General features: G+C 45.5%; 1 protein-coding gene across 1 annotated transcript in view; it reads right to left on the bottom strand.

Annotated features, from left to right (window-relative positions):
* Positions 1-8,277: 8,277 nt before the first annotated feature.
* The window catches only part of EIF2A (eukaryotic translation initiation factor 2A), an 85,512-nt gene continuing 79,291 nt past the window's right edge, over positions 8,278-14,498 (bottom strand). The window contains exon 14 of the mRNA XM_068280804.1: positions 8,278-10,730. Within this exon, the coding sequence (XP_068136905.1) occupies positions 10,665-10,730 (66 nt within the window). The 3' untranslated portion in view covers positions 8,278-10,664. The remainder of the gene's footprint in view (positions 10,731-14,498) is intronic.

The following is a 14,498-nucleotide window of genomic DNA, read 5'->3' as shown; positions in this document are numbered from 1 at the left end:
GTCCTCAATGCGGAATCAAGCGGTGAAACCATCGGGCGGGAGATCGGACGTGTCAGAAATAATCTATCGAGCCATCTAAATTCCTCAGAATCGAGCAGTGTATTCCCAGCACAATGCTGGGCATACACGAGTCGACCCGGCGGCTCGATTAGCCGCCGGATCGACTCCCGCCGTGTCCCCACAGAGCGCTCCATTATCTTCCGCTCGATTCCCCGCTATTGTCCACCCGTAGGGATCGAGCGGGGTATCGATCCGGCGGGTCATCAGACCAGTCGGAAATTATCAATCGAGCCATCAGCGGCTCGATTGATAAGGGCGCATCGGCCCGTGTATGCCCAGCATAAGTAATTCCTGGCAATATGCCTTGAAAGATATAAAGCCTTTTCTCCAAGGAAATCATTTTTCATTGTAGAAAAAAAAGAAGAACTTAGGATCTGAAAAGGTACTAAATAGTAACTAAAAACTAATTTTGAGTAATGTCTTGCTTGGTGGGAGCTTCAAAAGTGTTCTATTGATGAGGTTTGAAATTATCTACTTGGAGAAAACTCGGGAAAGATGTTAATAGAACATGGCCCATAGAGAGATTAGTGTGAGTGTTCATTAGCATCCCAAGCTTTGATCTACAATAGTTCTTTCTCCAGAGTTGGTTAAACTTAAAAAATGTAAGGTGACAAAGTACATAAAAAAAACCCAAAGAAGAATCGCCCCTTGATGTTTCTCCCAGCCATTATCAGACATGCAGAGTGCGTTTAGGAAAAGGATACCAAGCGTGCATCCCCCTACCTTCCAGCATCACCCCCCCCCCCCCTTTCAAAAGAAAGGTGGGGTAACGTAATGGGAATGATGCTAGTGGACTCTAAGGCAGGGGTCACACTTGTCAGCTTTCGTGCGTGTTTTCTGCACAGAAAAACTGTTTTCAACTGAGAACTCATGTTAATCAATGAGCTAGGTCACACTTGAATTTAGATTTCGCACGCAGAAAAAAACTGACATATTGCGCAATTTGTCAATTTTCTCTATAAATTACATTAGCTGTTGTAAGGTAGAGGTCACATTTGTCTTTCAGTTTTCTGAAAAGTGTAGAAACTGAAAGACAAGTGTGACCCCTGCCCAAGGAACCTAATGCTCCGTTTTTACACTTAGTGCCATGTCCGTCTCCACCTGTGCTGCGGTCACATTTTTTTTTCTTCTGTACATGAATGGGTAGCAGCTTATTGATTTCAATAGGTTGTCATTTTGGTTCTGTATTCTCATGTGTGGGAAAAATGCAGTAAAATTGCCCCAGTGAAAATGAGCCTAAATGTAATATTCCACTGTCAACAAAAATGTGTTTTAAGCATGTATCAGTGCTGAGCAAATGTTTTTGCAATTTAGGTTTATTGAGAACTACCTTTCCAATTTTTTTTTCACAATAAAAAGAATTACCTTTTCATTTTAGTTTGTTGTCAGCCATGCATTTCCAAAATGGACAGCCCAGTGGCATTAATTTCCAGGTCTGGAATCTGTACTCAGTGTGGCACTAGTTGCTATTATTACAGACATTCCTCTTTCTGCAGGCATATTTGTGATTTACAGATGCATGCTGGTTGGTGTGTTACTGCAAGCATAAAAGACTATTTAAAATGTATCTTGTGTTGATCTGTTATTGTATGGTTAGGCATGGGAAAGGAGGTTTAAATTACAGTGGGTGGTTAGGTTTTGGCATTAGGAAGGATTTGACTATGTCAGAAGTTAGCCTGCAACTTTCACCATAATTTCCTCTTTATCATTCCCGCAGCACATGAAGGGGTTACGAGACCTTTGTCCACAACACTGGGGGAAGAGGAGGGGGGGGGGGGGGGGGCTGGGGGTAAAGGGTGATATTTAAGATGGGAAGGAGGCGGTGGCTCTAATGCCTTACCTTCAAGATTACCACTCCCCAAATATTGAAAAGCATGATCTGGAGCAGTGCTGTCCAACTTCATGGGCAGGGTGTGTGTCTAGTAGCGGCGGCAGAGCAGCAATGCTCTGGCTTCGGGGGGAGGGCGGGATTTTACTCAACACAAAAATAGTCCGGGCCCGCAAGCCGGCAATTGGACATCCCTAGTCTGGAGCAAACTGCGTGCTTGCTGCTGTCCCTTTACTGACTAGACGGTACAGTATAAAGAGCCGCACACTATTTTTACTATAAATGTGTGCTATCACTTTACAATTTTGATGTTTCTGGAAAAAAAAAAGTGTAGAATGAAGCATGGGAATAAACAAACATGCATGACGCAGACATGATGCAGAATAGAGCTGTTACCCATTTTCTGAACTGCTGCACATTAAGTAGAAAGACTCCTGGGCTGAACCATATCCTTGTACAGTACTTGACAAATTCAGTTGGAGAGTTAATGATTACCAATAATAATCTGTCACGGTAATAGTTTTTAAATCTTAATAGCCCCAAGTTAAGTTCTGATTCAGTCCAGCTGAGTTCCACTTCCTGTGGAGCAAATGAATGCTCAAAAGTCAGAATCAATGCTAATTTCTTGTTAATGAGGATTGCTGGAGAAATGAGTAAAAGAGAAATAAAAATCAAATGTATGTGAGAAATTACAGCCCCTAAGATGATTTTTTCCATATTTTATTTGCGTTTTTTGCTTAAAGGGGCACTATGGCGAAATTTTAATTTTAAATATGTGCAAACATATACAGATAAGAAGTACGTTTTTTCCAGAGTAAAAAGAGCCACAAATGACTTTTCTCCTATATTGCTGTCACTTACAGTAGGTAGTAGAAAGCTGACAGAAGTGACAGGTTTTGGACTAGACCATCTCTTCATAGGTGATTCTCAGAAATGTATTTATTTTCAAAAGCACGCTGCTAGATTTGGGCGCAGCCGGCGCCTTCATAGACTACAATAGGAATCACTCCTATTGCAGCGCTCAGTGAGTAATGTCGGCTCCGTCAGGAGACGGAGCCGAGGTTGCTTAAAAAACACAATCATTCCGCCTCCAGCAATCGCTGGAAGCCGAATTATTTCATTCGCCCACTATCCATGGCGGCCAATTTCAAATGTACTAGTTGCTCTGTCCAACTCCCAAAAAACTGTGTAGGGAGCAGGAAAGCTGGCCAGCATCATTGTTTAAATCCTTTTTAGGGAATATCTTTATAAAGAATAAGAGCCTAATACCAGTTGCCTGATTCTCCTGCTGATCCTGTGTCTCTAATACTTTTAGCCACAGCCCCCTGAACAAGCATGCAGATCAGGTATGCTGACTGAAGTCTGACTGGATTAACTGCATGCTTGTTTCAGGTGTGAGATTCAAACACTATTGCAGCCAAAGAGATCAGCAGGACTGACAAGCAACTGGTAATGAGCAACTGGTATTGTTTAAAAGGAAACATCGATATCCCTCTCAGTTAAAGGAGAACTGTAGTTAGAGGGATATGGAGGCTGACAATAATTTCCTTTTAAGCAATACCAGTTGCCTAGCTGTCCTGCTGATCCTCTTCCTTTTAGCCCTAGACCCTGAACAAGCATGCAGCAGATCAGGTGTTTCTGACAGTATTGCCAGATCTGACAAGATTAGCTGCATGCTTGTTTCTGGTGTGATTTACACTACTGCAGGCAAATAGCTCAACAGGGCTGCCAGGCAACTGGTATGGTTTAAAAGGAAATCAATATGGCAGCCTCCATATACCTCTCACTACAGTTCTCCTTTAACCTCCCCGGCGTTCTATTGAGATCGCCAGGGAGGCTGCGGGAGGGTTTTTTTTAATAAAAAAAAATCTATTTCATGCAGCCAACTGAAAGTTGGCTGCATGAAAGCCCACTAGAGGGCGCTCCGGAGGCGTTCTTCTGATCGCCTCCGGCAAGCATAAGTAACAAGGAAGGCTGCAATGAGCAGCCTTCCTTGTTTGGCTTTCCTCGTCGCCATGGCGACAGGCGGAGTGACGTCATGGACGTCAGCCGCCTCCGATCCAGCCCTTAGCGCTGGCCGGAACTGATTGGTCCGGCTGCGCAGGGCTCGGGCGGCTGGGGGGACCCTCTTTCGCCGCTGCTCGCAGCGGATCGCCGCAGAGCGGCGGCGATCAGGCAGCACACGCGGCTGGCAAAGTGCCGGCTGCGTGTGCTGCTTTTTATTTGAGGAAAATCGGCCCAGCAGGGCCTGAGCGGCAGCCTCCGGCGGTGATGTACGAGCTGAGCTCGTCCATACCGCTCAGGAGGTTAAGGTTCCCTTTAAAGAGGAGCTGTTAGGTATAAGGTCTCAGAGAAAATAAACACATATATCAGTAGCTAAAGATTGGCTGTACTTACATTACATATGCATTTCACTGTCCACGTTTGGATTTCACAGAATTTGTATATAGTATATGCAGAGATAGATGCTCCTGACAGCTCATGGCAGGCTCCATGTTTTTCTGTCAAATGTGTCATCATGTCCTGCCTGCTTCCTGATCACAGATAAGCTCGTACTTGAACAACACAGTGTGCAGTGAATATTAACCAGCTGAGCGGTCTGGACGAGCTCAGCTCGTCCAACACCGCCAGCGGCTGCCGCTCAGGCCCTGCTGGGCCGATTTTAACGAAATAAAAAGCAGCACACGCAGCCGGCACTTTGCCAGCCGCGTGTGCTGCCTGATCGCCGCCGCTCTGCGGCGATTCGCCGCGAGCAGCGGCGAAAGAGGGCCCCCCTAGCCGCCTGAGCCCAGCGTAGCCGGAACAAAAAGTTCCGGCCAGCGCTAAGGGCTGGATCGGAGGCGGCTGACGTCAGGACGTCGGCTGACGTCGATGACGTCACTCCGCTCGTCGCTATGGCGACGATATAAGCAAAACAAGGAAGGCCGCTCATTGCGGCCTTCCTTGTTTATTCTGGGCGCCGGAGGCGATCGGAAGATCGCCTCCGGAGCGCCCTCTAGTGGGCTTTCATGCAGCCAACTTTCAGTTGGCTGCATGAAATAGTTTTTTTTTTATTTAAAAAAAACCCTCCCGCAGCCACCCTGGCGATTTAATCAGAACGCCAGGGTGGTTAATGAGCCATGTGGCTAGGAACAATAGCTGACTCCTGCAGTGTACTCTGCCCGAGATTTATCAGTGCTACGCGATTACAAGCTGCTGTAACGTCTCATTAGCAGCCGAGGGGAGAGCCCCAGAATGCTTTGCAGTATGGTATGCGGCTTGCGTCTTCTTAAGAATAACAGCCTTGCTGATAAGCACACATCAAAGGTAACTGAGATTTTTATCTTCACTAATTGCTTTTGGGCTTCCTTCTAAACTGTTTAACACAGGAGAATAGAGGTTTAAATTAGCTTCTGCAGCCTGACAGTTACTCTTTAAAGGTGATTTGAGGTGGAGCTCCAGCCTATGGTTTGTATCGTTGCTACAAGCTGTTGGTGGTTACCCGGTTGGACTGTGATTTCCAGTGGTGTAGCTAAGGAGCTGTGGGCCCCGATGCAAGTTTTACAATGGGGCCCCCCAATAACTCTATACATAACAATTGATATGGTGCACCAAAACCTGCCAATGGCAACTACAGTGTCAGAGGTGCAAAAAGGGGATGGGGAACAGTTTGTTAAAGATTACCACTATTCAAAGTATCTATAGAAGTGATTATGAGCACAGGATCAATAGAGAGCTAATACTGTAGTTGAGGAAGGGCCCTTCGGGGCCCCTCCTGCCCAAGGGCCCCGATGCGGTCGCAACCTCTGCAACCCCTATTGCTATGCCACTGGTGATTTCAATAGGCTTTGATTTCCAATGGATGTGCAGGGAATTGCTCCAAATCCCCCCTGGTGGAAACAAGACCTCAACCCAAGCCTATCTTTGACGATACGTTCCCGGTCCTGCTGCCGTCATTAATTACCAGTCCTCATGTTCAAACGCTGCAACCTGTGCAATGTTTTACAAAGTACATTGTTCTGATAAGGCCATGGGTTGGTGTTTTAAGGTGGCCATACACTACTCGATTTTTGTGGGCCAATCGGCTGACTGATTCAATCATTTTATCGAGTTGGCGGAAAATCAATGCTGCGACATGGTGATCCGATCGATTTTTCAATCGATTTCAGGGTTAAATTGTCAAAAGGATGGATTGAGAATGCCGGTAATATATCAATCACAAGGGCTTGATCAGTGGTAATGGCGTTCAATATTATGATGTTCAATGTAAATAATGGACCCCTGGGCAGAGTCCCCCTCAAGTGCATCTGTTTCCCCCATGCACATGTACGGTGGTAAAGGCTCCCCGTCACGCCAACACAAATCCTAGCCTATGGTGTCCGCCGTTACCAAGAGTGCCACGGTATCACGTGACCACGCACATATTGTGACATCACACATGCTCCAGTGCTATGTGGTACAGGCGCTTGCGGCAACGGTGGGCACCAGAGTAGGCCAGGAGTCATGCCACCAGAGAGGTGAGCTTTTATGGGCCTAGCAGGACACATACATTTGGGAGGTGGCCAAGCAGGTGGCAGCGCTAGGCCAATTTCGTATAGATTTCATGCTGAAATGTATCGGAAATCAGTGTGCAGTGTATGGTCAGGCAACAGATCCCTCTCTGATCAGAGATGGATCTAGCTCAAGGTAAGTTAACTCCCCCTCTGCCACGGGCAGCCCTGTCTCCTTTTGATTAGGAGTGGCTACTAGTAGTGCACATCACTAGTAGTGACATTTTCCACAGCAGTTTTACAGAGCACTCTGAATTATTCAGGTCACTAACTTTAGGTCCCACAATCTAATATCCGTAGTCTAAATTTGGAGGAGATGAGTTACAATTAACATACCGTTTTGTCAGGATAGTGGGAATAAACCCATACACACACAGGGGAAAACATACAATGTTCATATAGATAGTGTCCTAGCTAGAGCTAGATTCTAGTGCTGCAGGGCAAGAGTGCTAGCCACAACCTTGATGTAATTGCCTACCTTAATCTCCTCTGCCTGATTATGAATGCATTGCCCACCCTCCTCCTAGTCTTCAAACACTCCCACCCAGCTCTGAGTGATTTTCTCAGCTTCTCTGCATGAGAAATATTGGCCAATCAGAGAGGAACGGAGGTGTGGGAGGGGAAACCGGGAGGGAAAGAGGCTTCAGCCAATCAGACTGTATTAGCTTTGTCTGAGTGGAAAGGAAGAAAAAAAGAAAACCCAGCATGCCCTGCAACTTCCTTTGTGCGGCAAATGTACCAAATAAGAGCCAGGGAAACTAGGAAATAATATTTTATGGAGAAGTAAAGTAATAGTGATTTTTAACTTTTGGATTGCCTGGTTAGCATCCCTATTATTTGTTTACCAGATTAAAATAAAGAACTGATTTTTGATTTTATGCCCGACAGTTACACTTTAAAGAGACTCAGAGATCAACTTAAGACCATCTCTGATACTTACCCGAGGCTTCCTCCCACCCCATAAACACGACCAAGTCCCACGCCGTCCTCCCGTGGTCTACCGTTCAGCCGTGGTGAGCTCCGTTCTCAGCCTCAGTGACGTCAGTCCGGGTCCACTGCGCTTGCGCGGGAGGTCTGCGCATGTGCAGTAGACCCTGACTGGAATCGACTGACGCTGGTAACAAAGATCACCGCGGCTGAACAGCAGACCATAGGACGGCGGCGTGGGACTTAGTCGTGTTTATGGGGAGGGAGGAAGCCCCAGGTAAGTATCAGAGATGGTCTTAAGTTGTTCTCGGAGTCTCTTTAAGAGAGGGAAGCCTCAGGATCCTATTGAGGCTTCCCTCACTACTCAGATGTCCCTGGTTGCTGAGCGCAGCTCCCTTCCAGAACGGGGCCACACTCCTTCCGATCTTGCAGCATGGCCACGTAGTAGACAACCGGGCACAGCTGCACATGTGGAGTAGCACGGAGCCCTCGACTCCAGCTTACTGTGCATGCATGCATGCATGCTTCTACACAGCCACGATACAGGGAGAAGAGCTGCACGGTCCTGATGCGATTAGTGACACGCTCAGAGACGGGACTTTAGAATACCGAGGGAATCCTCAATAGGATTCTGAGGCTTTCCTCTCATTCGGTAGGTATCCAAGCCGAAGCTTGGGTTTACGTAAGAGAAAAATATTATTTCTTAATCCAGTGCAGATTTTCTGGGTTACTTATTGTATCTCCATTGAAGAAGCTTGATCTTTGTGGAGGTATACATTTTGCAAGCAATGTTACTACCCAGGGCAAGCATTTGTAATATTAAATTACATTTAAAAGTTAAGATCCGTCAGGTGGTACTTGTCTTTTGAGAAAAATCTGGCATGAGCCTACAGCTTTCTTCTCAATAGTCACAAATGGCTGAATATACACAGATTCAGAGCAAAGGACATGTTTATTTAGCTTTGTAAGAAAGCCCCAAACCAAAAACCAAACTTACAGGTAAACCCCTGACACACTGATCTCAATATTTCACATTTTCAATTTTCAAGCCCTTAGCCAAAAATGAAGGATAAAGCTATTTAAACCATAGCAAACTGATAAGGAGATGTATGTCATACTTTCACAATGGCAAGTTACCAGTATGAACCTCAAATTTGTAAAAGATGCACACGTAGAGTTGCCGTCTGGCCTGTATTTGCAGAGTTTAGGCCCATATTCACACACTTTCCCCTCAATTTCTAACTGGCATCCCCAGTTTCTTCCTGCTACCTCATGACTGCAGACAGCCACATGCACTTTACTCAGCCCTCGGCAGGATAGGAACAAAATGTCTGCAGCAATTCTCTTTGCTCCTGTCACCCAGCTGTCCTTATGGCTGGTACACAACATGCAATTTCCCGTCAGATCAAAGAGTCAAATCAATGTATGGCAGGTCTGATCAGGTTTCCGATCGATTTTGTGCAGAAGTGTTCAGAAAATTGATCGGAAACCTGATTGGAAATGATCGATTCGACCTGACAGGAAATTGCATGGTGTGTACGAAACATTAGAAGGGCTGTGTGATTCCTGGAAGCCAACTGCAGTTTGTGCACCACTGGTGAGTATCTGGACTCAAGGAGTAAGCAGGCAGAAACAGGGGGCACCATTCAGAAGAGAAGGTGAGTAAATATTGGGGGAGGGGGTGGGGGTATGACTGTAGCATGAGAGCAGTGGAAAATATATATTTTTATATTTGTAGAGAGTCTAAAGAACCAAAATGCCATCCACTGTAAACAATGAAAAGTACTGCAATACCTTCCTAAAACAGAAGGAGTATCATGCAATTCATTCAGTGCTGAATGGGAACCTGAAGTGAGAGGGATATGGAGGCTGCGGTATTTATTTACTTTTACACAATATCAGTTGCCTGGCAGTCCTGCTTATCTCCAGCTAAACCAGTCAGACTTCAGTCAGAGCATCTGATTTCCATGCTTGTCCATGGTCTATGGCTAAAACTATAAGGCTGAATTCACAGTGGTCAGTTGCATAACATACGTGTTATAATGGAAACTGGACAGACTATAATGCAAAACCTGCATGCTGCGAGTTAGCATAACATGATCAGTTACAATGCAGTACTGTGAACATGCCTATAGAACTGTATGGGCAGTAAGTTGTCATGCAGAATTATTCTGCAATGCAACTGAGCACTGAACAGGGCCTAAGAGGCAGAGGATCAGCAGGACAGCCAGGAAATTTGCATCATTTAAAAGGAAATTACGGTAACATGGCAGTCTCCATATCCCTCTCATTTCAGGTGTGCTTGAAGTAAAATGGAGGAGGCCATTTTTAATTCTATTTAAAAGGAACTCAGCATTGGCAGTCTACCAAAAACAAAGTATGCTTTGAAAAAGATAAAGAAAAAGCAACAACTTTCAATCAGGTATCCTATAAAGAAACAGGCCAAGTATTCCCAACCTGTCTTGTGTTTCAGCTTGTATTGTCAGGATACATAGGTACTGTTCCTAGAACACCAAATAGCATTTTTGCTGTTTTACATAACACAGCTTTATTTTAGGGTACTGCTGGCTTCAACTTGCTGAAGAGGTCTGAAGACTGTTTACTCACCCACTTACCTACAAATGGCCTCTAAAACTTCTTTGCCAGATAATTTTAAATGGCGTCTTGCAGTAATAGCAATCATTTTATACATTAAAGGGAACCTGGGGAAGTTAGGGATTAGAAAAAAAAATGTATACATACCTGGGGCTTCCTCCACCCCCCTCCGGCCTGATTGCTCCCACTCAGTCCTCTACTGCCTCTCTGTTCACCCTGCAATTGGCCCCGGAAAGTCCTCCAGTCTGGGGCCAACTGCGCATGCATGGCCTGGCCACGCGCCAGCTCCCGCCTCATTCACGTCGCCGGGAGTGTACTGCAGGGGCGCAGAGACAGGGGTGCGCCTGGCTGGACTGCACATGTGTTAACTGGGCTAGAGGATTTTGCGGGGCCAGTTGCGGGTGAAGAAGGCGACTGAGGACGACAAGGGAGCAATCAGCCCGGAGGGGGCTGGAGGAAGCACCAGGTATGTATACATTTTTAAAGGGTACACTTTAAGTATGAGAGATATTGTTCTATTGACCAGCATGATACATTCACCATTTGACTTTTTTTGTATTGTAGTGAATAACATTTTAAACAATGTCTGCTAATACTTGATGTTTCGGTAAAAAAAAAAAAAAAAAAAAGCTGTTGTCCAAAAAAACACATCAGAATAACCTCTGTTCATTATTCAGCTATAGAAGTAAAACATAATTATTTATGATGTCTAGGCCTAGATACATTCAAACGCCAAGTTCTAAATCTTCTATTTCCTTTAGGAGTGCTTCCTCTTTCTGTATTTTGTCAATCTGTAGAAAGAACAGCGTGTTGGTTAAAAAGCAAGGCAACAAAGGAAATGGATTTTATGCAAGTGATGCAACAGACTCGAGTCATGACAACTCCAAGGTAAAGGAAAGCAAAGAAGACTACAGGCATAAAGATGATTAAATATAGTAAAATACTGTTATTCACAGCAACTAGATTCCATTTAGGTCAGAAGTCAATAGAAGACGAAATCCAATTGCTTGCAATGGCTATTGTATTTTTTACACTTACTGAATAGAACTTGTTTAGATAGATCTTAAAGTGAATCTGAAGTGACATGATGAGATAAATATATTAACAAGATACTAGCCCTACTAAAAAAATATGTGAAGTCCTTTTCTGTTTTCCAGTATAGGAAAAGTCAAGAAACTTGAGTGGTTATCTATACAAAAGAGCTTCTTTGAGCTAGTCGACCAACCTCAATCCTGTTTTCTGAAGATCTTTAACAGCCAATAAACAGTGAGAGACACCGTGTGATAAGGTTTTACTGTAAGAAAATTTAAAGGGTCAATACTTCTGCTTTTTTTTTAACAGCTTAAAAGACAGAGTTTGGATTCTAAACTGCAACTGTGACAGTCTGATACAAGGTTATAAATAAAACTATATAACTGAAAAAATATAAGATTATTTTCTTTGTTACTAATGTTATATTTATTATACGTACTACACATACAATTTATTATCTCATAAGTTTATTTTCCCTTCAGATTTACTTTAACATTAACATGAGGGGCAGTATTATTTATTATTATTTATTAGATTTATATAGTGCCAACGTATTACGCAGCGCTGTACAATACATAAGATTATAGACAATGATAACAGGGGTGACAGAACAATACAGGTAATAGACAATAGATACAACAATACAGGTAATAGCAAAAAGATACACAACACAATGCAGACAGTAGTACAATGCCAGATCATAAACTGGAGTGGTAGTGGTAAAAATTACAAGTTCCAAATTCTGGGTAAAGTGCACAGTCAAATATGATACACAAGGGGAGAGGGCCCTGTCAAAGGCTTACAATCTAGAGCAGGTATGTCAAAGATTTGTAGGCCAAACATAGGATCTTGAAACTAATTCTGAAGTGAATTGGGGATTTGCATAGGGGAGTCGTGGAGACAGAGCGGTGGGAGGAGTAAATGAGTCTGGCTGCTGCGTTCATGATGGATTGTAGGGGGGCTATGCGGTTTTGAGGGAGGCCTGACAGGAGGGAGTTGCAGTAGTCCAGGCGGGAGATAAGGGCATGGACAAGGAGTTTGGAAGTGTCTGGGGTCAGGAAAGGCCGGATCTTGGAGATGTTGCGTAAGTGGAAATAGCAGGCCCTAGATACGGTTTGGATGTGGGAGGTGAAGGAGAGGGCAGAGTCCAGGGTGACACCCAGGCAGCGGGCTTGTGTGGTTGGATGAATGATTGTGCCATTGACAGTGACGTAGAGGTCAGTGGGGGGTGAGGCAGCACAGGGTGGGAAGATTAGGAGTTAAGTCTTATCCAGGTTTAATTTTAGGAACCTGGCAGACATCCAGGATGAAATAGCCGAGAGGCCAGAGGATACCTTCTCCATGGTGGTGGTGGAGAGGTCAGTGGTATGGAGGTAAATCTGGGTGTCATCTGCATATAGGTGATAGTTGAAACCCAGAGAGGAGATGAGTTTTCTGATGGAGGCGGTGTAAATGGAGAACAGCAGGGGACCAAGAACAGAGTCTTGGGGGACCCCAACTGAAAGTGGGATGGAGGTTGAGGAGGAACCATTGAAGGAGGTCTTGAAGGAGCGATTTGAGAGGTAGGAGGAGAACCATGCTAGGGCAAGGTCTTGGATACCCACAGATTGCAGGGACTGGAGTAGCAGGGGGTGATCAACAGTGTCGAATGCTGATGAGAGGTCTAGGAGGAGAAGGATGGTGTATTTTCCTTCGGCCTTGGCAAGCGTGAGGTCATTGACGACCTTGGTGAGGGCAGTCTCGGTGGAGTGGGCTGGCCGAAATCCTGATTGTAGGGGGTCAAACAGGGAGTTGGAGTCAAGGTAATGGGTCATGCGTTGGTGGACTAGACGCTCCAGGAGTTTAGATGCAAAAGGGAGTAGGGAGATAGGGCGATAGCTGGATGAAGTGAGGGGTCTAGTGAGGGCTTTTTAAGTAGGGGAAGTACAGTGGCCTGTTTGAAGTCAGAGGGGAAGGTGGCCGTGGAGAGGGAGAGGTTAAACAGAGAGGTGAGGACAGGAGCCAGAACAGGGAAGTGAGGACGGAGGCAGTTGGATGCCACAGGATCTAGGGGGCTGGAGGTGGCAGGAGAAGTGGCTAGGAGACGGCTGACTTCGTCCTCTGTGATAGGCGTAACGGCAGTGAGTGGTGGGTGGGGTGGGGAATAGGTATTTGTGGGAGAGAAAAAAGTGGTGGAGTGGAGGCATGAGATTTCCCGTCGGATGCTGGCTATTTTATCAGTAAAGTGGGTGGACAGATCAGTGGCTGAGAGGGCGGAGGTGGGGGGAGGAGTGGTGGGGTTAAGGAGGGAGTTGAAGGTGGCGAAGAGGTGCTGAGGGTTGGAGGCTTGGGATCCGATCAGGGCAGCAAAGTATTTTTGTTTAGCATCAGTTAATGCGGAATAGAACAGCTGCAGGATGGCCTTGTACTCCAAGAAGTCGGAGTTGAGGCGGGATTACCTCCATTTGCGTTCATAGGCGCGTGTCTGTTTTTGGAGGGCTGCGAGTGTGTGCATTGTGCCAGGGCTGTGCAAGTAATAAACTAAGAGTAACATGTAGCACATGTACATAGAGTTTGCCTGTTTACTGATCCGTCCTAGAATGGTGCAGTATTCCCAGAGTTTCTTGAGCTGGGTGTTCCTGTTTCCTCTGCTCCTCTCTGCCGACATTGAGATTTTACTTCTTGCCCACCTTCCCCTTGCCAGCATGAAAACATGGGCTGGCAGATTTGTCACAATGTAGGTGGAGGAGGCCACTACATCTACATCTAGATGCGGTAACTATGCTGATAACAATGGGTCCGTAAACAAATAGGACTGGCTGTAAGTACACAGTCAGTGTTCTACTGTGCTAAGGTTAGTGCTTTCACTGTCACTACTGGGTCACAAAAACCCCAGTTCAGGGACAGTTTATTTATAACCATTTACCAGAATTCCATTTTAAATTAATTATGAATGGTAATAAAATAAATAAAAATACTTGTAGCATCAATTTCATTTCAGCAACCTCCATCCAGTACCTGCTCATACCATTCCTCCCAGTAACTCTGAAGCCATGCTTGCTGAGGTAGCATGCCACCGCAGTCAGTCTACCAGCTACATGCCTTGCACACACGTATAAGACAAGTCGGCTGGCGGGGATCGGGATCCGATCCCACCACCGACAAAGCAGTGCCAAGGCTATATAGAGGTGTTGCTAGTGTTCTTTGTTTATGCAGGGGGGTGACACAGGTGTGACTTCAAGCAGGAACCTGGTGAGTGAGCCAGCGTTTGGCCAAACCTATCTACCAGGCTGATCGTTAGCCTCGCCCGGGTTTCATCTAACGTGTGTGCACAGGTTAAGTTTCAGCAGGTAGCTGTGGGTTTTTGAGTGTCAGGCAATCTGGTGCAGTTCCAGATCATATGTGGAAGCAGTGAGCTGTAATAATGAAAACTTAAAGAGAACCCGAGGTGGGAATTACTTTTACTATTGGGGCACAGAGGCTGGTTGTGCGCACTAAGACCAGCCTCTGTTGCCCCATCGTGTGTCTCCATGTCCCCCCTGCTCGCC

This window comes from Hyperolius riggenbachi, chromosome 4, assembly GCF_040937935.1.
Source record: "Hyperolius riggenbachi isolate aHypRig1 chromosome 4, aHypRig1.pri, whole genome shotgun sequence".
Taxonomy (NCBI): Eukaryota; Metazoa; Chordata; class Amphibia; order Anura; family Hyperoliidae; genus Hyperolius; species Hyperolius riggenbachi.
This window is presented reverse-complemented; position numbering and strand designations above follow the sequence as displayed.